Source organism: Drosophila persimilis, unplaced genomic scaffold, assembly GCF_003286085.1.
Source record: "Drosophila persimilis strain 14011-0111.01,24,50 unplaced genomic scaffold, DperRS2 tig00000124-arrow-pilon, whole genome shotgun sequence".
In the NCBI taxonomy this organism is placed as follows: domain Eukaryota; kingdom Metazoa; phylum Arthropoda; class Insecta; order Diptera; family Drosophilidae; genus Drosophila; species Drosophila persimilis.
Genome location: NW_020825294.1, coordinates 11,251,205 through 11,274,538, shown reverse-complemented (window position 1 = coordinate 11,274,538; position 23,334 = coordinate 11,251,205). Strand labels below are relative to the sequence as shown.

Here is a 23,334-nt window from a genome sequence, read left to right as displayed (position 1 = left end):
GTTGATCAAGAATATATATAATTTATGGGGTCGGAAACGATTCGTTTTGGACGTTAAACACATCCACTTTTGCCACAAATCGAATATACCCCAATACTCATTTTGAGTCTCGGGTATAAAAATACATGTTTGATCGATGCAAATGCTAAAATTTCTGCACGGAATTGAACATGAGATACCCAGTATGCAGAAATAACTTGTACGGATTTGATTTCCGCTTACAAAGAGGACAATTTGTATCCAAAATTCGTTTGACATTAAAATTCTGCTAACTCTGCCATGTACCATGGATACTGTGGGACGGTCATTCAGTACGTTGAGAAGAGTGAAGACTTGGCTAAGAACTACGACTGTATCATGTCTGAATGGTAATTTTTTAAATATTTTTTTTTATTTATAACCGTAATACGTAATTCGGCACGAAGAGAGTGAGACCAGCAAAAACCTTTTGGAAAAAATCATGCAATGATAAGAAGAGGTAAATAATGCTCTAGTTACGCTCTCTACTTAAGAGAAACGAGAAATCCTGGGTACGCCCTTGAACATATTTACTTGTATTTAAATTTGATATGCTGGTAATAAATCGGTTTACAATTGGCCATGGCCAATTATATGACCATAAAATCATGAATATAAGATACGTGGATACAGTCATGAGACTCTTATTAAGAGTGTGGTGTGGCCTCATTGACTACCATCCTGCCATAATGTGGTGGTGGCTGCTGCTCACTTTTCCTTTGATTATTCATTCCCAAAATGAGGAATGGTGCGATCCAAATTTGTGCGACAACGGTGCCCACATACTGTGCAAGGATGATGGGGTACGTACAAATCACTTACATACAAATACCGATCATTAATTAGGGAATGACACTTCCAACGGGATAACAGAAGTTTTACAACTCGTGCCCACGAGATCAGGCAGAACTCATCCCAATGACAGAAAGGGTCAGATCGATGCTCACGCATGTGCATAACGATTTGAGAAACAAAGTAGCAGCTGGCTACAAGGATATGCCAAAGGCAGCGAGAATGTTGGAGATGCAGTGGGATCTGGATCTGGCGAAAGTGGCCGAGGCGGCTGTGAGGCTGTGTAGATTGGAGAAGCTCTCGTGTGCCACAACGCCAATCTATATGTGGACCGGCCAGAATGAAGCTTTGGAAATGTCTGACTGCCTCAAGAGTAGTGATTTGGTAATAAGAAAACACCTAGACGACTGGATCAGGCAGGGAGACTATGCACGTAAGAATCATTTGACTGATCCTTTCTCTGGGTAAGCAAGCATGTACATATACGAGCTTATATGTCTATGTATATAATCAAATATTATATAGGATAACCGTGACGTACTTTCTTCAAATGGTACGCGATAGATGTGACCGCTTTGGATGCGCCGTCAGTCGCTATACCGAGAGAAATATAACGCATCAGCTAATTAAATGCATATATAGGTGCACCTTTGCGGTGTCTAGCCCCACAAATCCCGTGTACGAGGTTGCACTCACAAATGGAGGTGAAAAATGTGCTTCAGGCCGCAGCACTGTTTATGAACAACTATGTCATAAAAGGGAATCCGCTATACCTTGTTTTGAAGATGAAGAAGATGAACCTACCACTACTACAACGGCCCCTTTGACTACCACTCCTCTTCCAATTTGTGCTCCTGGTCCACCAGGTCCACCTGGTCCAAAAGGTCCTCCATGTAGGCCTGGTCCCCCGGGTCCACCTGGTCCTGATGGGCCTGGTGGTCCTCCTGGTCCTGGTGGTCCTGCTGGGCCTGGTGGTCCACCTGGTCCTGCTGGGCCTGGTGGTCCTCCTGGTCCTGGTGGTCCTGCTGGGCCTGGTGGTCCTCCTGGTCCTGGTGGTCCTCCTGGTCCACCTGGTCCTCCTGGTCCGCCACCACCACGTCCTCCTCCTCCCCCGCCTCCACCACCATCACCACCGCCACCACCCCCGCCACCACCTCCGCCACCACCACCGCCACCACCACCACCACCACCACCACCACCACCACCACCACCGCCACCACCACCACCACCACCACCACCACCACCACCACCACCACCACCACCACCACCTCCTCCACCTCCACCACCTCCTCCTCCACCTCCTCCACCACCTCCACCACCCCCGATATACATAGCACCGCCAATACCAAATAACCCTCCAGTTCCACCACCTGGACCTATTCGTCCCGCCCCATCACCGCCTCCAATGTATGAGCACCCCCCGCCCTGGTGGAGAAGCTTAGGTATGAGGACGGGTGGAGCTCCATCTAGAAAAGCCCGACCAAGGCCTAGAATCAACGCAGAAGAGTTAGGCAGCGCGGAATATGACTTCTACGATTACGTACATGATGTGGATCCCTGTGACAGCTGCACCACGACACCATGTAAATTAAAGTATCATTGTTTTTAATTTATTCGACAGTTTTATAGATCAGTTTCTTCAGTTTGAAGACGATAGAGACTATAACAAGATACATAAATAATAAAGCAAAATGGTAGTCTTAATTAGTCTATGAATGTAATTTATTTCATCATCTTGTTATTTTTTTTACAGGAAAGTAAAAATAAATGAATATATTACTAACAAGTTTATTCCGTAGAAAACAGAAAAGATTGATATCCGCTTGCTTGAATTTTCGATTGCATTTCCAAGGAAATCCAATTGCACATCAGTGTTTGGCAGCCCCATGAATATAAAAGCTAAATCACAATGGTTCACTATGCGCACTTCCCACTGTAGCAAACACGGTCGGGGTCGTTTCGGATGCACGCTCTGCGTACTTGTTGGAAAGGTCCGCTCAGGGAAATTGGCGTAGATTCTATGCTAGTAATAAAACTATAATAGAATCGTAGACAGAGAAAAAGGAATGACTAGACGATACAGAAACTCAATTATATGTTTTATGCCCTATTTCAGAATTGGAGTTGTCAGGCTTCTCCGTCTATACCCATCCTACCTCCTATACTTGGCTGCACATCTGTGTTCTAAAACCCATCAAAGAGCCATCTAACAATAACGTTGTTGGGAACGTTGTGAGTTGCTGCGGAGACCGCAGCTCTACATTTATACCTGATACTTAGTCAGTATGGCTCTCCTGCGGCAGACGCCGCTAATATTAAACGACACGACAAGGAGTGCGTGCGAGAGGGACAGAAAATCAGTCTGAGCGGGACGTCGGGCGCTGCGTAGCCACTGTAAATTTATTTGTACCGTTTGGCTATATAAATGATCCGCTCTGATTCAGATTCAGCAACCGGATAGATATGGTCATTATCTATGATTCTGCGGGGGCGTAGCAAAGTTTTGAAATATTCTTTGTAACAGTGACATATCACAGATGTCCGGATATAAAATGTCGTTGCTCTAGCTCTTGTAGTCTTTGAGCACTAGGCACTGAGAGGGACGGACAGACAGACAGGGCTGTGTAATTCATTTTAAGTCGTTAGAATATAGTTCAAAAGATTCTTAAGATAGTGATAATAATGATATTATACACTTGGATTCTTGTAAACAGTTATGTTACAAGTTATGTTTACTCCGACTCACAGTGGGTCAAACGACCAATCTAAATTATATAAACTAAATTTTCAAAATCCGAAAAACATTTTTTTCTTAATCTATTCGATTGACAATACATCATAAATCTAATCAATTTTTTTTTGTAATTTTTAACTTCGAGCAATGTACACATGCACACGAATTTTGGTGCCAATTTTAACCCGGTGCAAAAAGGTGTGTAATTTTCACAAATAAGCTGGGACTATTGAAATAAATTGCTTTCGCTAATGTTAGCGCACAGTAAAATAAAAATATTTTTTTTTGCATGTTTATTATGTGTTTTTACCAAAAAGAAACAATGTAGAACATTATCTTAAATATTTTGTATTTACAGTTTCCAGTTTATCTAAAAATTTCTAGACTTGTTTAAAGACTTGTCTTGGCTAAAAATAGTATGAGGTGCTAATTTGGCTGAATCTGATCTACAAAACTTGCGAATAAATTAAAAGCAATGATATTTTAAATTGCATGATGACGAGGTGCAGCTGTCACAGGGATCAACATCTTGTACGTAATCAGAGAAGTCATACTCCGCGCTGCCTAACACTTTTGAGTTTATTCGAGGCCTCGGTCGGGCTTTTCTTGGCGGAGCTCCACCTGTCCTGAGACCTAATATATTGAACCAGGGCGGGGGGCTCTCATACATTGGAGGCGGTGATGGGTAGGGATAAGAAGGTCCTGGTGGGGGAATAGGGGGGTTCTTGGGTATTGGAGGTGGTACGTATTTATCTGTCGGAGGGTAGGGAGGAAGTAGACTAGGTGGACTAGGTGGACCAGGCGGACCAGGAGGACCTGGTGGACCAGGAGGACCAGGAGCACCAGGCTTACATTTTGGACCAGGAGGATCACAAGGATCGGGAGAAGGGGTAGGTGGACCTTTTTCCCAACATGGTTTAGCCTTTTCCCTTCTATGGCATAATTGTTTGTAACCAGTGCTGAGGCCTGAAACACATTTTTCACCTCCGTTTTTTTGTGCAACTTCGTACACGGTATTTGCGGTGTTGGACACCGCAATGGTGCATTTATATATGCATTTCATTAGCTGATGAGTTATATTTCTATCGGTATAGCGACTGACGGCGCATCCAAAGCGGTCACTTCTATCGCGTATCATTTGAAGAAAGTGCCATGCGGTTTCCCTATATAATATTTGAGTAACTACATAAATGAGCTCGTCTATTTACATGCTTGCTTACCCAGAGAAAGGATCAGTCAAATGATTCATACGTGCATAGTCTCCCTGCCTGATCCACTCGTCCAGGTGTTTTCTTATTACCAAATCACTACTCCTGAGGCAGTCAGACTTATCCAAGGCTTCGTTCTGACCGGTCCACATATAGATTGGAGTTGTGGCACACCAGAGCTTTTCCAATCTACACAGCCTCACAGCCGCCTCGGCCACTTTCGCCAGATCCCGATCCCATCTCATCTCTAACATTCTCGCTGCCATTGGCATATCCTTGTAGCCAGCTGCTACTTTGTTTCTCAAATCGTTATGCACATGCGTTAACATCGTTATGACATTTTCTGTCATTGGTATGAGTTTTGCCTGATCTCGTGGGCACGAGCTGTAAAACTTCTGTTATCCCGTCGTAAGGGTCTTTCCCTAATTAATGATCGGTATTTGTATTTAAGTGATTTGTACGTACCCCAGTATCCCTGCACAGTATGTGCAATTCTCGTTCGCACAAGCTTGGATCGCACCATTCCTCATTTTGAGAATGAATAGTCAAAGGAAAAGTGAGCAGCAGCCACCACCACATTATGGCAGGCTAGTTGTCGATGTGGCACACCGCACTCTTAATAAGAATCTCATGGCCGTATACGAGTATCTTATATTCATGTTATCATGGTCATATAATTGACCATGGCCAATTGTAAACTGAGTTATTACCAGCATATCAAATTTAAATGTATTGAGACGATGATATGTGGGGAAGAAATAACACACGTGTGGATTATAAGAAGGTTGTAACATAGCAGAATGATAATTCGTTTTATTGTGCTTCATAACACAGGGTGTTCGTGAGCACCTGCGGTGATGTGTATGTAGTATATACATTTGGCGTATTCTCTATTTGGATATTATAAGTATTGTCAAATACAACATAATACTAGTACATATGCACTTTTTTATTTAAAAACTTATGTATGTATACATATGTGTATACATATACATAAGCATATATTGTAATATATAGACTAGGTGAGCCGGCAAACGTTGTTTTGCCATGTATATTATTTCTGGGAATCATTTTATCAGTTCAATACAAATAACTATTTACTATGCGAATGCGGGGATTTATTTATCAATTATAAGATTACCTAACAATAAAGATTAGTCTCTCAGCGCAATATAGCGTACAATATTCTTGGTTAGTCCGTCTTTAGTCAACACAAACAAACTGAATGGTTCTCCCACGCGAGAACATGCAACATGTAGTTGTCCGTGGGAAAAGCATGGTATTTTCAAATCTAAGCCACATACAGACAATGTCTGGTTTTGTGACTTATTGATCGTCATAGCGAAATCCAATCTAATTGGGAATTGATTGCGTTTGAATTCAATTGACACATCTGAATTAATCATAGGGGTTCGTGGCAGCAACACATTTTCGCATTGAAACTTTCCATTCAAAATTATAGCTTCAATAACGTTTATCATTACTGGTTTAATGCCATTACACAGCCGTGGTAGGTTCAAGCTACGAAGCAGAATGATCCGAGATCCAACTTTCAATTGTAAATGGTGTAGTAGCATGCCTGGCAAATCCAATGAATTTAAAAACTCAATTGGATAAGTCATAGTTTCGCTGGTATCGCAAACTGCATCGATAGATTTGTATGACACCAAGTCCCTAGGCAAACAATGTTGTATCTTTAAATTTAACCCATTGACGTCCACATTTTATGCTGCTAAAATCGCTCTTTCTGCCAGCCAATTATGATTTTCAAGTTGTGTGTGTATGTACATCGGGAAATATGTTATCGATGAGAGAATTTTACGAATCGATGATTGAACAGAAGTTTTTTAGAGAAAGTTTCGGCGGATGGATCTTGAAGCATTTTAACGCGCTCACACACTCATCTGCATTGTTTTCTTGGAGTTGTTCACCTAAAATTCGTACTCTTATATCTCGCATGGTTCTAGACTTGATCGTTTGACGACTCAAATTTGACCCTCTGCGTCTTAGTGACATTGCTTAAATACTTTCAATTCCTGGGTTACAATGTTTGTTATTGAACTTCTCCGAAATGGCTCGAACGATTTTCTTGAAATTTGATGTGCTTTCGATTAGAGGTTTTTTATACCCGATACACAAAATGAGTATTGGGGTATATTAGATTTGTGGTAAAAGTGGATGTGTGTAACGTCCAGAAGGAATCGTTTCCGACTCCATAAAGTATATATATTCTTGATCAGCATCAATAGCCGAGTCGATTGAGCCATGTCTGTCTGTCTGTCTGTCCGTCCGTCCGTCTGTCCGTCTGTCCGTCCCCTTCAGCACCTAGTGCTCAAAGACTATAAGAGCTAGAGCAACGATGTTTTGGATCCAGACTTCTGTAATATGTCACTGCTACAAAAATATTTCAAAACTTTGCCCCGCCCATTTCCGCCCCCGCAAAGGGCGAAAATCTGTGGCATCCACAATTTCGACGATACGAGAAAAAAAAAACCCAGAATCGTAGAAGATGACTATATCTTACAGAGTGCAAAATCTGAACCAGATCGTATAATTATTATAGCCAGAATCACGAAATCAATTTCACTCGTTCTCGCTCTGTCTCACTCTAACACACAGGTTTCATGGTCGGTTTTGCCAATTGCAAAATATGAGTTCAAGGATCTCAGAACCCATAAAAGCTAGAGCAACCAAATTTGGTATCCACACTCCTGTGATATCGGACCTTGATCGTTTTGTGTCAAAATTTCGACACACCCCCTTCCGCCCCCGCAAAGGACGAAAATCTGGGGCAACCACAAATCTCACTCCTTTAAGATGTCACTATAAAACGTATATGTCAGAATTTCGCGCTACCCCCATCCGCCCACACAAAAGACGAAAATCTGTTGCATCCACAATATTGCAGATTTGAGAAAACTAAAAACGCAGAATCATAGAAAATGACCATATCTATCAGATTGCTGAATCTGGATCAGGTCAGATAATAGATTTTTATAGCCAAAAGGAACAAATCAATTTGCAGTGGCTACGCAGCGCCCGACGTCACGCTCAGACTGATTTTCTGTCTCTCTCGCACGCATTCTTTGTCGTGTCGTTTAATATTACTGATAATACTGACTAAGTATCGGGTATAACTGTAGAGTTGCGGTGTCCGCCTCAACTCACAACGTTCCCCCTCGTAAGTTTTGAAAAATTGTTCTTTCAAATGCAGTTTGTTTCATGGAGATATCTTTATTTGTTTAGAAGTTATTAATTTAGTAAGCCAAAACGGCGGAATGTCCGACTGTGCGGCATCCCTAACAATCATTTAGATGGATCCCATTTTCACCGAACTTCTTCCACCTAAATTGTCCTCATCCATCAAGACACATTTTATGTGTCTTAGAATTTACAATATACATTATCAACTCAATCCAACATCAGGAACGGTTCCACATTACCCTTGCAACATTGGCCTTGCCCTCCTCTATAATTGCCGTTCATTGCGGGGCCTGGACTGACTCCTCTGTCATTTAGCGCCTTTTTCAGGATCTGGCTTATCTGGGGATCGTTTCATGCCGCACTAAATAGACAAGGTTGTAACAATGAATGTCCAGACAATCTGTCTAGGAGGGACTGTGAGGCTGGTGCACTGTAAATCCCATCAAATAACTGTAATTGCAAAGTTTTTACTGCTAGACACGGGCCGCACGCCCAGGCCCAGACCCACGCCCACGCCTACCAACAGCAACAACAACAGCAACAGCCACATTGGGTCGTGGCAAAAGCGTCTGCCCCAAGAACAATGCACATGCAACCCGGCCATTTGTCTGTGGAGCAGCAGAGTACAAGCCCAAGTGAAGGTGGAGTCTACTCCGAAAGGCACCTCACAACGTGTGCAATAAATATGAATAACGAGCACAACGTGAGTGGCACACAAAGTAGAAACGAGACCGCACTCGACGCTGGCAGTGAAAAGGCAGCGGACTGGAGCTGGAGGCCACCGGGGGTGTCCCTTTGGGGAGCATCCCACCTCATTGTTGGCGACACGCGGCAGCAAATATTTGCTATGACCAAAAGAGGGGCGAAGGGCCCTGGGCTTCTGTCGTTCGTTTTTGTTTAAGTCTTGTTTATGCAACATGCATGGCATATTTTAAGAACTGGCAAGCTGTGGCGGGTCCGAGTGTGGGTCCAGACTCGGCTCCAGCTCAAGTGTCAAACAGATGTCCGGCAGAGTCTTGCTGCCACAGCCGTGCGTGATTTACACCATCAAACCACCGTCGGATTCAGATTGGAGTCGAGATTGGGATTACACTCATCACAAGTGGCTTTAGTTAATAGATTTCTCTGAGGTTTGTTACTTCTGTGAAGCTTTCGGGCTTTAGCTAAGTAAAAAGATTCAGTTTAATCCAGTTAAGGAATGGATGGCTTCCGAACCTCATCTCAAGCTTTTTTAAGCAAAATATGATCTTCTGTCTTTAATTAATCACTGATCCATATGGGATATGTAGTTATCGTTGACACTCTTCTGAAAACCCTACCAAACTTCAGTCCAAGTGCTTTTCATTCTAGTTGCAAAAATGATGGCACATTCTGTCAAGCAGGTTTGCGAGCCCCAATACCAGCTTATTAAAACTTTGCGTAAAAAACAAAAAAAAAAAACCAAAAAAAAATATGAAAATTAAACTTGGTGCAGAGTAGAAGACCCCGTAAAAGAGTGACCTAAACTTCCACATTATTTCCCTTCCGCATGAACTCCCTGGCTGAGAGCAGCAGCGTTTGCCTGAGTGACCACACAGTTTTCACGAAGTAGCTGGCGAATAGCTATAAGTTTGCTCTTCGAGAGGAAAGGGAGTCTGGATCAAGTGGAAACTTTGCAATGTCCAAGTTTATGGAGCTTGGCTTTTGAAATGTGCATAACGTCGAGATACACTTATGCAACAGATGGGCAAAGAGCCCCATACTCTTGGCCAGGACATGGCATTTAATTAATTTAGCAGCGCAGGGAAGCACACAAAACTTGGGCTGCAACCGGCTGTGAGGTTTTTCGGAATTGTGGAACAATTACCCTTCAACCCTGCAGTATCTGGATCTTTGACACTCCAGAGTGTCGGGAAATCTGCGAAATCTGTCGCCAAATTCATCATCATTTGTACTGCCATTGTAAGGACATTAGAAATTGAAAATCATACGAAAATGTAATTCGAACTGACAGCAAATCCAACCCCAAGAAAACTGATCCGATAACCGAATGGGGTCCGGGTTGTCCGGCAGAAGGTATCGAGCACTATTTGTGTCCTCGGTACAGTGCAGTCATTATTCAGACAGATTTGACTGCCATCTGGGGTTATCAGCCTTCCCTCCCCACATCCCCACATCCGAATATCCACACTTCCAAAAGCCCCATAGAGGGGGAAGTTCTGTTTATTCAGGCGGACTTGACGCCATCGCGTCGGGGATGCTCCCCTCGACGGTTCGTTGTCGTGGGGGGGGAGGAGGAGGAGGAGGAGGAGGTTTCCATGGGGGTGGCTTGAAAAATTGTTGACAATTTCTGCTTAATGCATTTTTACGTCACTTCTTTTGGTTGGCGAAAATGAATGCTGCTGTTGCTGCTGCACATCCATGAGCCCTGTCTTCGTTTGTTTGTCCTTCTCAAACACTGGCACTCACTCACTCACTCATTCAGTCAGTCAGTCCGTTCCTCCCACATGTGCGGCACTCGTTTCGTGCATTTCCAGTACTACCAACTCGGAATTCTGACCAAGTCGGTTATCCCTGTTGTCTTTGCCGCCTCGTTGGAGCCATTCAACGACAATATTCATGTCTCCCAGCGCCCTTTGTGTCTCTGTGTCTATCCCCCTTTTGTGTTGATTATGAAATTTAAGTACAAAAACCTCCTGCCAGACTGGCTGCCTGCCATGTCGTCCCTTTTCTGTTGATTCTCATAGTCGAGGACGCTCCTTCACCCTTCACCCATCAGCCATCGCCCATCGCCCGCTTTAAAAGTACTGCATTTGTCTCGGTTTTGGTGTTTGCCATTTAATGGCACATTTTCCGCTTTCCTCACAGACAAATTGTAGTCGTTTGGGTTGGGGATTTTTCATTAAATTTAATGCATTCAGTTCTGTAATTGTGAACAGATTTTTTGAATAGAAATGTCAATGGTAAAGTAACACAATTGTGAGAATGGCTTTGGTTACAATAGCACAAAGACTCAGACCCAATTCAACATTGAACATTTTCACCGGCATATTTTCCGGAGATGTGAATGATGTACCAAAAATGTTTTGTCAGCTTAGAAATAAATTTTTTTCAGGTAAGAATGATTTCTTTTCAGAAAATCGTGATATTCCAGCGGATTTGGATCCAGGTTTAATTGAAACGACACTTAAATACAAATCTTATAGTGCATAACTCAGAAAATGGAAATTCGTAACTTATGCACTTTAAGTTTCATGATTTAAAAGTTTTTTTAACATATAATCTTATTATTTTATTCAAGATTTTTATTTTATTACCTTTTCAATAGACCAATATAGTTTTATATCAAATCGAGCACACACATGTATTTTAATCAGTTAACTTAATACTTCTTCACAACTCAGACTTCAGCAAGTTCAGCAAATCAAATGTTTTAGATGTCATGATTGCATTACGATCCGTCATTACGAACCGTTTGCCAAGATTTGTATAGCAATACCTACATTTCTTAATATTTTCTCAATGAATCTTCCGAAAGGGCATAAGAGAGCGAGAGTGGGCGAGATGCAATAATTGCAAGCCACTCGTCTTTAGTGGCAAGCCCTAAGCCAAGCCAAGCCAACATCCTTGGCCATTTATTTAAAAACTAAATAAGACAAGCATCGCTAAATCGCCGGCTAAGCTCATAAGATCCTACGAACAAGTATACTAGTGTAAAGAGACGTGGGAAATGTTCAAGTATAGAGAAAGGGAAAGGCAGGAAGGAGCGAACAGTAAGGAGCATAGTTGGGGGTAGGTTACGAGGTGAAATGCTATGAAGAAGTGTAAAGAATCAAACAAATGAAAGAGAGACACTCACACACAGACGGGGTCTGATGTAGAGCCAAATAATAAAAAAGAGAACCCGAAAAACTGTAGAATCTAGAATCAGTGAAAAAAGAAGTGAACAACGTATCATGTGTCGCCTCTTCGTATCTGTGGCACCCTCTGCACCACCCCTTACAACCCTTTGCAATCCTCTCGGCGATCCCCACCTTGCACCTACGACTCACTCTTTTGTGCAGCGTTTCTAATCCAACACTGAAAATTGTGCGGGAATTTGTTGCAATGAGCTTTTTATTATCCATTCTCGCCCCTCTCTCTGTCTGTCTGCATCTAAGCTCTCACCTTTCACACACTCACACTGTCGCACTCTCAACCCCTCACACACACACAGTCATGTGTGCTTCTGTGTGTAATGCTTGGCCTTCTCTATTTTTTGGAGGATTTTTGCACGCTTTTGCATTCCTTTCCGATCCAAGAGGCGAAAATTGCAGTGCCAGCGTGTTTTCTCGTATGGAGGTGCCCAGGTGAAAATTTATACTCCTCGCATTCGCATTGTGACCGTGTTGCCACGCCTCCACCTCCACCTCCGCCTCCGCCCAAACAGCACACAACCACACACTTATGTATGTGTGTACTAGCCGCCGCGGCGGCCAGACGTTCAAATTATTTGAGTATTTGTTAAATTTGCTTTTTTTCTTCTTTTTGGAATGCCATTCTATTTTATTTTTTATACAATTTGTCCTGGCAAAGCGGACAAAATGGAACACACAAGTGTCTGTTAAATGGTCGTTTAGGCCGAGGGGACTCGGTTTGCCTTGGCGACGCTGCTGCTGGCTCGCTCCAAGGTGCCCTTTTTTGGTTGGCTTTTTTCCATGGCGAAAAGAGCTGCTGACTTGTTGACCTGTAAATAACTTGAGTTTAACGAAGAGATTAACGTTCTAGTTTCGTTGGTGAACTTTTATATATACATTTTTTGACGGAGATACGATGGGAATATGGGTGAATTAAAAAAAGATACGGGCAGTTTGTAGAATGGCTGATATACGGAAAAAATGGCGCTAGAGATTTGTTATTATTATTATTATCTACGTGATCTTTTTATATAATATATCCAATATATTTTCTTAGTTTTGCAAGGCTTTTAATACGTTTTATTTGATATCAAGCTATTTATATTGAAATATTTTAAACATAGATGGGCTTCATTTATGGCCATATGAGGGGGAAATTTCTATATCATAAATATTGCACCATAAAAACTATTTCAGAGATCAGATCAAGAAAATTGGAAGCATTCCCAAACAACCCCTATGCTATTTTATATACATATCTTTATTTAATCTTTTATTTATATAATCTTCCCCACTCGATGCATTGTACCGACTCCCCCCCCCGCAATTCACCCTGAAGATTAACCCTCCCCCACACAGAGAGAGAGAGAGAGAGATAAATAGATGGGGGATGACACGGAGCACGCGTAATTTTTAATTTACCATGACATAAATCGTATAAAACTGTCAAAGTCACTAAAAGCAAGAAGCAACAGCCTGTCCCGACTCCCTGCTCCCTGCTGCCCTTTGTCGGCGGTGTCCTTTGTCCTGCGACCTCCTTCTGGGCACAAATTATGTCTCAAATACACAGAAGGGTGTGGAAAGTCAACAGAGGAGCAACCGAAAAAAAGTAGGGAAAAAACACAAGAGCACCAAGGAGCAACACGAAATGCTTCGAAACAAAACACAGTACAGAACGTTGCCAGAGTTACCCAAACATCCGCATCCTTGGCAGGATGCCGGCTCAGGCTCAGACTAGCATTAATAAGTAAATCTTCAACATGTGACGGCTATCAGTGGCACTTCCGCTTCCCCATTGCCCAAAACATCCGCCCACCCAATACCCACTACCCACCACCCACCACCCACAACCCACTCGAAGTAAACCGAAGCCATTTATATTTTATCTTGTCGTTGTCGTCGACGGTTCTGCTGAAGCGAACTTCTCTAAAGTTCCTTCTCCTGCAAAATGAAGTCGCCAGGCCACATTGAAGTTTCCCCGTCTGGATGGGGGGAATGAGAATTCCATTGAATGTATCCTCCCTCTGGATGTGTGGGTCTTGTCAGTGCCGGAAGTTGCAATTCCTGGTCTCAATGCCTATAAATTTAACTTAGTCTTTTGTGAAACTTATTCTCCATCTTCGGCGCCCGTTGTGTCGCCTGTTGTGTTGTGTTGTTGTGTTATCCCATTTGTCCTGGTCGAGCAGGCTTTGTCTTGACCAGAAGCCCATTACATACATATACTCCTCTTCTGGCTTGACTTAACACTTCGGCTGTTGATTTTCGGCAGTGGATTGCATTAGTTTAATTAGGTGAACAGAAGTGACAGGAACTAAGATAGATGTGGTCACTTTGACCGGTCAGGTTTTGAGCCCGCAAAGTTGGCCAATACATTTAAATTTTTAATGTATTTTCCGACTCCATCGCAAAATAATTGTCTAGAATAAATTCGAAACTGCGAAACTTAAGGTAGGCAATGGAACTACAAGTTGATAAGCTGATCTTTAAAGTTAAGCTGTCCAATCAAATGCAAAAACAATTATAGAAAATTAAACAAGTAAATAAATTGCATATAATCCAGTTCTTAATAAACAAAGAAAAATTCGATTATTAAATTTCCGAATGTACAAAATAAAATAAATGCGGATATTTAATTATATTTTAAATAATAAAAAAGGTTCAATTAGTTTTGGTAGTTTGTTCCTATTTTATTTGACTACACATATAATCACACAAAATGTTTCACAAAGACTGAAGTTGAAATGATACTTCAAATAATTTCCCTTCTATATAACTATCTCTTTTTGTGAGAATAAAACGCACGAGTTTAAGTTTTAAGTTTAAGTTTACCAGTTCTTTAATTATAAAAATAAATTATATTATTATTTATTTAATTATAAAAAGAATGCTATTTTGCAGAGTCATTTTATAGACTTTTCATCAAGACTCGTCTACAAATCATTATTGGTTCGGCAACAATTAAATTATTGATCAGCACCCAAAGAAAGGATTCTGCTGATACTGCCACATTTTAGCAGAGTTACACAGTAGTTACTTAGGAAAGTACCAAGAAACCAAGAATATACATTGAATACAGTGCAGCCTCCTCTTCGCTTACAAATGCAATACCCTCTAAGGGTATTCGTAAAAGCAATGGAGATGTTCGCGATGTTCTGGCGACCAGACTGTGACTGACATTATGATAACCCAGTGACAGCTATTTGCCAAATCAGACAAGAGCAGCGGGGTTGGTTGTAAGGGAGGGGCTTTGGGATGGTGTATGAAGCATTTCGTTGTGTAAATCAATTGATTGGCAATGCGTTTTGATTGCCAGCCAAAATTTGGCACAGACACGCGACGGGGCGATGGAACGATGGAGCGAGGGAGAGGTCTGAGGTCGGAGAAGATTTGTGGCCCAGGGTGGATTGATTCTGCTGCTTTGCGGAGGAGGGCGGAAATCCGAATGGGAATGAATGCTTCCCCATTTAATATATTAATGCTCGACATGCACCCCCAATGTGCCTTACTATCTAGAAATCAGCCAGAAAGCAGCCATCAGCCCGGGAGGGCGAGAGCAAAGCCCTGTCGACAGCCGAAGGAATCGAAATTGCAAATTAAAGCGGCTTGCGTTAATTTCCACTATACTCCACTCCACACTACTGCTGCTGCTGTTGCTGCAGAAATGCCAAATGGCAGAAATAACCAATATGGGAATATCTGCTAAAATTGGGTTTGTCTGGCTTCCAGGAGGGGTTTCAGACAATTTATTGAAAGACGAACTTCTGGCTCTCAGCTGACAGGACTTAATTCGCTTTGATTTGTACCGACTGCTTAATGGCGAAACTTCAGAGGGAAAATGGGGAAATGGAAGGGAACTTATCATACAAATCGGATGCGCCTTCAGTTGGAACTAATCATTTATCCGTTCTCAATAAATGTATAATTAATTTCATAGTATTTACATAATATATTGAGTTTATTTAATAAAACTTTCTAAGATTTCATTTTTTATCGTTGCCTATTTGGCGTTTCCTTTTTGAAAAGGAAACAATTACAGCAAATACATTGAGGAATATTTATTGTTATTTTCTAGTCAAATAAATCTGGAAATTATGCCACATTATTACCCCTTCTTTTGGGAAAAATGCTTCCACTCCTAGACTTTTTATCCGGTTCTACATCGAAAAAGTAATCTTATCAAAATCATAAAAAAGCACACAAACTGATAAGCCGCTCATATGGTTGCTTTTAGTACCCAGCACCCATATAAAAGGTCCTCGTGCATGTGTGTAATATTCTTTTAGAAATATGCTTATCCCTCGAGTATTTATTTTTTTCGCTTATATTGTACGTTTTCTCTTTCCTCTTGAATTATTTTAATATTTTATAATACATCTCGTTTGATGCAAAATGCATTGGGATTCCTTTCTTTTTCTCTTTGGTTTCGCATAATCTTTGATGTGTCTAACAACAAAATGTTGCCTTCAGTATGGTATGATATCTTTCTTTTCCATTTTATTGCCTCATAGATAAATTTTATTTTGATTGAAATCAGTTTTTCATGATTTTTTTTTCGGTTGAGTCTAATTATTTCCCACTTCTGCCAGTGTTTTCGTAATTGGTTGTTTTTACTGAGATTATGTGTAATTGGCTATTTGTTTAGGGTTATTTGCATTTTGATATGGATTGTTAAATATATGCCACAAATATTCAATATTCTGTTCATCTTTTAAAAGTAATTTGTGCTCATTTCGGATTTACAGAAGAATTTATTAAAATTGAAAAATTTAAAGCAAAGCTCTATCTCTTCTTTGCATACTTGTGTTGATGATTCGGCAATAAAAAGTTTAATAAAGGTATTAATTTTAAAAAATAGTATTGTGTTAAACTGGGGTGTTAACATCGCTGTGGTCCTCGGAACAACATCTGAGGCAGGTCTGTATTTTGTTATGATAATCTGTTCCACGTTTACGAAGTTAAAGTAACCTCAACGGCGTTATACTTTCATTCTCTATTTCCATGAAAAATATGGCCTAGGCTAGTTAGATAACAGTTAACTTCTGTGTGCGCCTTGACCCGGACAATTGATGTCACATGCACCAATCCCCCGCACCAAATGCAGTTGCCCCAGCATGACACCTCAAAAGGGGTCAAAGTTGCCGACAAATTAAAGTCAAATTACCTGCAGGGAACATAAAACATATCCCTCCCCAAGCAAATATAGTACATACATATGTATGTATATGTATATATAGAATACGTACACACGTGCATCAAACATCAGACAATTCGACGTGGCTCGGCCTACCGCAAAAACAATAAAAGTGGGCAGCTGCCACCCTTTGGACAATCACCGTGGAGGCCATGGAAGTCGCCGCAGAACAATAGTTTCCTGTTTCCTGAGTGCTAAAGTTTTCATGTGTCTAAATGGCTGGATGGCGATGGCGATGGCTGGCCAAAAGCATTGGCACCTGGCACCCTGCCGGATCGCCTTTACCACCTGCTGATCCTACCATCCCTAACATGCATAGCTGATGCGGCAAATAGAGGCGTACACTCATTATGGACGCTCGCATGCTCAAGTTATTAGGAGAAGTTCATGGGGGACAAGCCTCGTCTCCCACTGGAGCGTTTCTAATGCAATTTTCGCCTGGCCAACGAGACCTCCTCCCCACACTCCCTGTTTCTCCCTTGACGTAATTACTAAATAGTTTCGTCGCTTACGCCATCCTGCCAACGTCCTTTTCCCCTCACTTTTTCTGTTCTCTCTTTCATTTCTATGTTACTTATACCCTTGCAGAAGGTGTCATGCCCACTCGGTTTCAACGCAGAGAAGGGAATCGGAGATAGTCGCCAAAAATGTCAGCCAGCTGGATATCAGACCAACAGTTGATTTCTATTGGTAAGAGTTTATTTCTCAGAGAATTTAGGTTATATTCCTAGCAAAGTGGGTACTCCGACTATTTGTAATATACTAAAATGACATCTTAAGCCGACTAACATAATCTCCCTTTCGTTAAAACATATTTCTAGTTTTTGTCAAATATTATACTTTTTGGAAATTCAAAGAAGGAAGTTGCTGTAATAAAAATCATGAATCTAAGGGTATGCCAAGCTTCGGCCACCAAGTCTTTCCCCCCTTACGATTATCCCTCTCTGTCACTCTCTCTCTCTCTCTCTCTCTCTCTCTCTCATTCTTTCTGTTGTTCTATGTTACTTATTTTCTTATCGTCTCGGATTTGGCCGCAAAATGTTTCGTGAGCTTTTGTTTGGAATTTGGCTAGCATGGGTTTCTTTTTTCTCTCTCTTATTTTGTCTGGCTATGGGTCTTGGGATATTTCCTCACATCCCAATCTCTCACTGCCGCTCTCCTTCCCCGTTGTTTTCCTTCTTTTTTTTGTGTTTTTCTTCTTGCCTGCGGTCTATTTTGGTTGGCATTCCTAAAGAACAAGCGTGTGCCATGTTTATTTTTAATTAATTTTCCTTAAGCAGTCTAAGACGCTTGGGGCTATGGCATAGCCAAAAATCTGGCAGAACCAAAACAGGAAGGAAAGCTTCCTTCCTTCAGTTAGCCTTTTCCTTCTGTTAATTTTCGCAATTTTCTACTTAATTTCCTAACGGGTTTTGGTGGGTGTGTCGGCTTGTGGGAAGTTTTTTTTATTGTTTGAGGTCAACCCCATAAATGTTAATGGCGGTAATTGTGAGTGGGAACAAAAGCGGAATTTTTCGGCATTGTCTGTGTCTGTGGAGGTGTGGAATCAACGGCTTATCTGCTTGCAGCAGATAAAGGAGAGCGTCTGGAAAGGAGAGTAGTCTGTAAAGTGGACTATATCGAAGAAGATGTTTGAGTTCTCTAATCCTTCCGATCTACATCTACATATCTCCAGCACTCATTTTGCATTGCTATGGATATCTGGATAGGCAGCAGTACAGGATTTCAATGCGCACACAATTAATGTTTGTGTATTCAAATATAAATTCATCTGCAGTTACATATTTCGCCAACCATTGGCTTCCATCTGATTCCACTGTGAGGCTATAGACTGTTGAATTCCGCATCAACAAAATCTTTTAGTTTCGCACAAATCACCGCCCTAAACCAATTGAAACTTATTCGATCAAAAGTAATCACTCATTCCATTGAGTCATCGAGAAAGTTTGTACCCAAGTGTCTGGCTAGGCCGACATTCTCTCAACATTCCAAAGGATTTCAATAGCTAGGACTCAACTCAACACCCAGCCCCGGCCATGGCCGATTAGACCCAGCCTCAGTCCAGGCCCCAGGCTGTTAGCCAGTCAGCGCGTTCCGCTAATCGTGCAAATTTCAAGCACAATTGAAGCCGGTTCAAATAACCCACCCGGCCTCCACCTCCAGGACCAGAAACGTACATCCATGGGCTGGCCAAGCCGCAAGCACGAGCGAAAGAGAGGAGACCTGACACCGCCATGACATTCCTTGACATTTTTCACGCCCGAAAACTCGCCCTAGTATTCCAGGACGAGAGTGGACAGGAAGACAGGCAGACAGATAGTCAGCGGAGCAGAAGGTGACTGCTAGTCGGGTCAAATTAAGTTGAAATTAGCTACGTTTAAAGTATAATGAGCGTATAAATGATTAATTTGGTTTTTGGGAAATTGATAAAGGTAAGCTTACTGGAAATGACAATGGTGACGGCGAGCAGCTAAACCAAGCTGTCGCTTAATTAACTTCCGTTTATTGACTGGGGGAATTAAGCTAATTGGTCACTTGACGCTTGCCCCGCTGACACCTGAACGAATCCCCAAGATTATCGCATTGTTCTCATCTCTATCTCTTTGGCTTCTTGAGAGATTTCCATTGCACACAATCAATTACTGTCTGCAGACAGACTGTCCCATAGGGCAGCCGACTGTCGGCCAAGATAGACTGGAAAATGAAATAATCTTTTGTCGATTCCGATTCCCCAAAGTATCGCCGGAGCTGGAGGCTTTTCAACGATTTGTCACAAGGCGATTTCTGCTTATTTTCACAACAATTCTATTTGTTCGTTTGTTAAGAAAACAAAAAAAAAAAACTTTGCCATTTTCCAATTGCCCAAGTCAAAGCCCCAAGAAGGGTGCTCCAAGGACCACAAAGTTTCAATTACTTGAACTAATTTATTAATGTTGTTGAAATGTTATTTGGGGACTTGTATCTGTCTCCGTCCCCGTCTGTGCCGTGGCATACTTTGCCAGGCATTTCTCCAACTAGGGGTGAGTGAAGCCGATGAGGGTAAGGCATTTTCCATGAAATCGTTGAAATTTTCTTCCTTTTCATTATATTCAAGAAATAGCTGACATTCTTGTAAAGAAGAGTTGGGAGGAATACAAGCAAGAGGGTCTGGTCTGTGCATTATTTTAGCATTTTTAAATGTGTTTCTATATTTGAAAAGTGCTTAAAGCAAGCTTCAACTTTAACCTCACCGATGCTTTCGATCAGAGTCCACCACTTAATGTCCGATCTGACGTTTAATTGAGTCTGTCAATCTTTAAGTCCTGCTCCGCAATACCCTTTCCCATTTCAGCTGCAGGAAATCAATTTAACTTAAATTAATATGCCAGCACTCGCTTCATAGCGAGGGGAGTGGAGTGAGGCGGAGCAGAGCGGAAAACGCTAGTGCGAACCAGTGCTGCATAATTTTTTGGCGTAAATTCAATTTAGACTTTTCAACAGCGAAAACGAACCGGAGGTGCGCATGTTAATTTCTACTGGCCTCTGACTGTGTTTTATCATGAAATATTTGCATGTACTCGCATGAAAAATGCAAGCGAAAAATATGTGCAACAGTCATAAAATATTGAGCAGGCAAATGAAAAACTTTTCCAACTAATAAAAAGCGAAAACGAAACCGGGAAGGGAGTGCACAACGGAAGAGAGGGAGTCAGACATCAGTCGGAAATGCGTCTTGGCAGCTCGAGGACTATTGGCAGTCGGAATCGAGGCCCCAGCCCATCCACTTCCCGACAACGACTAAGGGCATAAATAATAAATATGGCATGTAGTAAATGTAAATGCGCCGTGAAATTTCCATAAATTCAAAGGCCCAGCTGCGCTCCCCTTCATGACATTTAACACTTTGGCAAACAGCAGTCGGGCGGGTTAGGGATAGGCTAGTGCTCCAGTGAGCCAGCAAGGCTCCAAGTCTCCGAGTGTCGGCTTTCCCGCAGCCATTCAAATGCACTTGAAATTCCCGAAGCAACAGCTGCGACCTTCTAATGAGGTGGGGCGAGCGCCTAGCAGAGAGCGCTCCGCTCCTGTCAATGCCGGCTAGTGATGGGAGCGTGACGTGATGGGCATTGTCAATGTCTGGCAGTTGGTGGGAAAGTTGGAGATTGGTTGGGAACTATTTGCTCATCGAGATTAGAAAACAGGATGATTAATGATGCTGTGTATGATGAATGCTGTCGAGAAAACATCAGACGTAGGGTAGCTATTTAAATGGCAATTGTCTGATTGTACCCAGAATTGAATCGTATTCGGTTTGACCTACATTGAAAAATACTACCGGACAATGGGCCAATCAATTTCGAAGTCGATAGTAAGACACTATTCAATCGAATGTGCTGTGCTGCTCCCAGGTTTCAATTTTCTCTCACGCTGCCGTCTCCAACCAATCGAATGGAACATCGCGGGCTGGTTGGTGTGAAATGCGCCAAAGCCAAATTAAATAAGATTTGTTTGGCTGACGTTCAAAGATGCCAGGCGTGGGCGTCGCTCTAGGTCGGCCTGGGGCCGGGTCGGGTCAGGTCAGGTCGGGCTACCCGCCCAGGATGTTTCTTGCGCACTTTCTGCAGACTTCCTCCTCGGTCCTTCTGGTTTTAACTTTTGTTGATGGCACCGAACCAACGCCGCGCATTTTAATGAGCCAAACAGCCGGGTTGACTGGTTTGACTGGGGGCGTTACGTCGGATTGTTTGCCAACAAACATGCGTCAAGTTCAAGTTGGCGTGTTACCAGTACGAGGAAGCCAAGAAACCAGAAGGAACAACACCCAAAAAATACCGAAAGAATTGAAGGCGAGGAAGGAAGGGACAAAAGTTTTATCATGACGTTTTGGCCTTAATTTCCAGTCTCAGTCCCAGTCCTAGTCCCAGTCCCAGTCCCAGTCACAGTGGAACTCTCAGTCTCCGTCTCAGTCTCGGTCTCTTTCTGGGTTTCTGGTGTCGGCCACATTGTGTCGCCTTATCCACGCAGCTTGGAACTGTTTGTTGCTTCCGTGCCACGTGGCAGGCATCCGATTGGATGGGGGCAAGAAAAATGTGTTTAGAATGCGGAAAAGTTGTTGAAAATTGAGTTTTGTGTGAAGTTTTATTCATTGATTTGTTGGTGTTCTTATGCTCTCACGTTTACGAGTATGTGTGTGGGTCTTTGGGCGAAGAAATATAGGGGGTCTTGGTTGTTGTGGTTTTTTCAGAGCAAAGTCAGTGGCGTGCTGTTAAACAGTTACATCAGAATGGTACGGTAGATGGCGATACATCTTCAACTATCCAAAGACTTTAAGGCTTAAGTATTTAGATTTTATTTTGATCGATTAACGTTTATCAATTATCAAAGTGGGCTTTTATAGGATATTCAATTCAATTTCGTTGAAGGGTCAACATTTATTTTGAAATCAAAATAATTACTTTTCAGTCTGATAACACTGAAGAGTATAGGAGGATCAGTTTGACTCTCAGTATCATGCAATATTTATTTAATTAATAACATAATAATAATAAGAACATAAGAATAATCTTTCTTCTTTAGCACATTACTTTCTCCCATTTTACACTGCCCCTGCTTTGGTCCTGCCTCCCTTCCCGACTCCCGGTAAGTGTCAATCGCAATCTCCAAATGCCAAATGCCAGTTCTCGGAAAAGTTCTCCTTGCGAACCATTAGTGGCATTCGATACGTACGTGTTTATTGGCAACTTGGTTACACGTTCATTATTTGAGGTCACCATCCACGAACAGAAACCAGGACGAAATGTGCAATAATTTTAGCTGCAAACTTTGTAAGGAATGAACACCGACAGAGCTTGACGATTCAACGATTCGACGATGGTAGCTCGCATTGAGTGCATGCAATTTTTAATCAATAGCTTTGAATGTTATTGCTGTTATTGCTGTTTCAGCCATTACCAGATGGAGGGTTTACGGCTCCGAGGCAGAGAATGAGGAAACCAGTCAAGTTTATTAATTTCCCTCTCCTGTGCAACAAAGCCCCAGCCAGCAATCTCCATTTGCTGCACCCTCTTCGCTCGCGTTGTTTTATTGTTCTTGTTGTCACGGCTCTGTTCTGCTGTTCAGCTGCTTCCTGTTGCAGTGTCTCGTAAATTCGTAACGGGAAAATATGCATGTTAAATGCTTTCATTAAGTTTTTATTGCTGCGGCGAGGCGGAGGTGAAAGACGATGGGCGACAGGTGAGTCGGTCACCTTTTTTGCCTTTTGTTGATTGGCCAGACTTGGAAATGTCAGCGATGATTCCATATGTGAGGTGGAGGTGATACTCGAACCGTACTGTT

The 23,334-nt window shown here is 42.1% G+C and overlaps 2 protein-coding genes across 2 annotated transcripts; one reads left to right on the top strand and one right to left on the bottom strand.

The window, feature by feature from the left end:
- Positions 1 to 680: 680 nt before the first annotated feature.
- Positions 681 to 1,576, top strand: LOC113565446 (venom allergen 5-like; the record flags this gene model as incomplete). The annotated part of the gene is made up of 3 exons (XM_026987452.1): positions 681 to 821; positions 892 to 1,274; positions 1,336 to 1,576. Coding segments are annotated over exons 1-3 (738 nt in total), but the record flags the coding sequence as incomplete, so codon positions are not given.
- Position 1,577: 1 nt separating this feature from the next.
- On the bottom strand, positions 1,578 to 5,335 carry LOC6602423 (collagen alpha-1(I) chain). The gene is made up of 5 exons (XM_026987451.1): positions 5,218 to 5,335; positions 4,765 to 5,147; positions 4,026 to 4,707; positions 1,642 to 1,998; positions 1,578 to 1,583 (listed from the first exon to the last, which is right to left on the bottom strand). Exons 1-5 carry the CDS (start codon positions 5,329 to 5,331, stop codon positions 1,578 to 1,580), a joined length of 1,542 nt encoding a protein of 513 aa, XP_026843252.1. The 5' UTR covers positions 5,332 to 5,335.
- Between the last annotated feature and the right edge of the window lie 17,999 nt (positions 5,336 to 23,334).

What these genes read in the sequence shown, in the direction of transcription:
- LOC6602423 (XM_026987451.1), bottom strand. Translation starts at nt 5,331, where the DNA reads ATGTGGTGGTGGCTGCTGCTCACTTTTCCTTTGACTATTCATTCTCAA. An exon ending in TTGACTGATCCTTTCTCTGG is followed by an intron (nt 4,708 to 4,764) that starts GTAAGCAAGCAT and finishes AATATTATATAG; the next exon opens with GGAAACCGCATGGCACTTTC. An exon ending in CGTCATCATGCAATTTAAAA is followed by an intron (nt 1,999 to 4,025) that starts TATCATTGCTTT and finishes GGTGGTGGTGGT; the next exon opens with GGTGGTGGTGGTGGTGGCGG.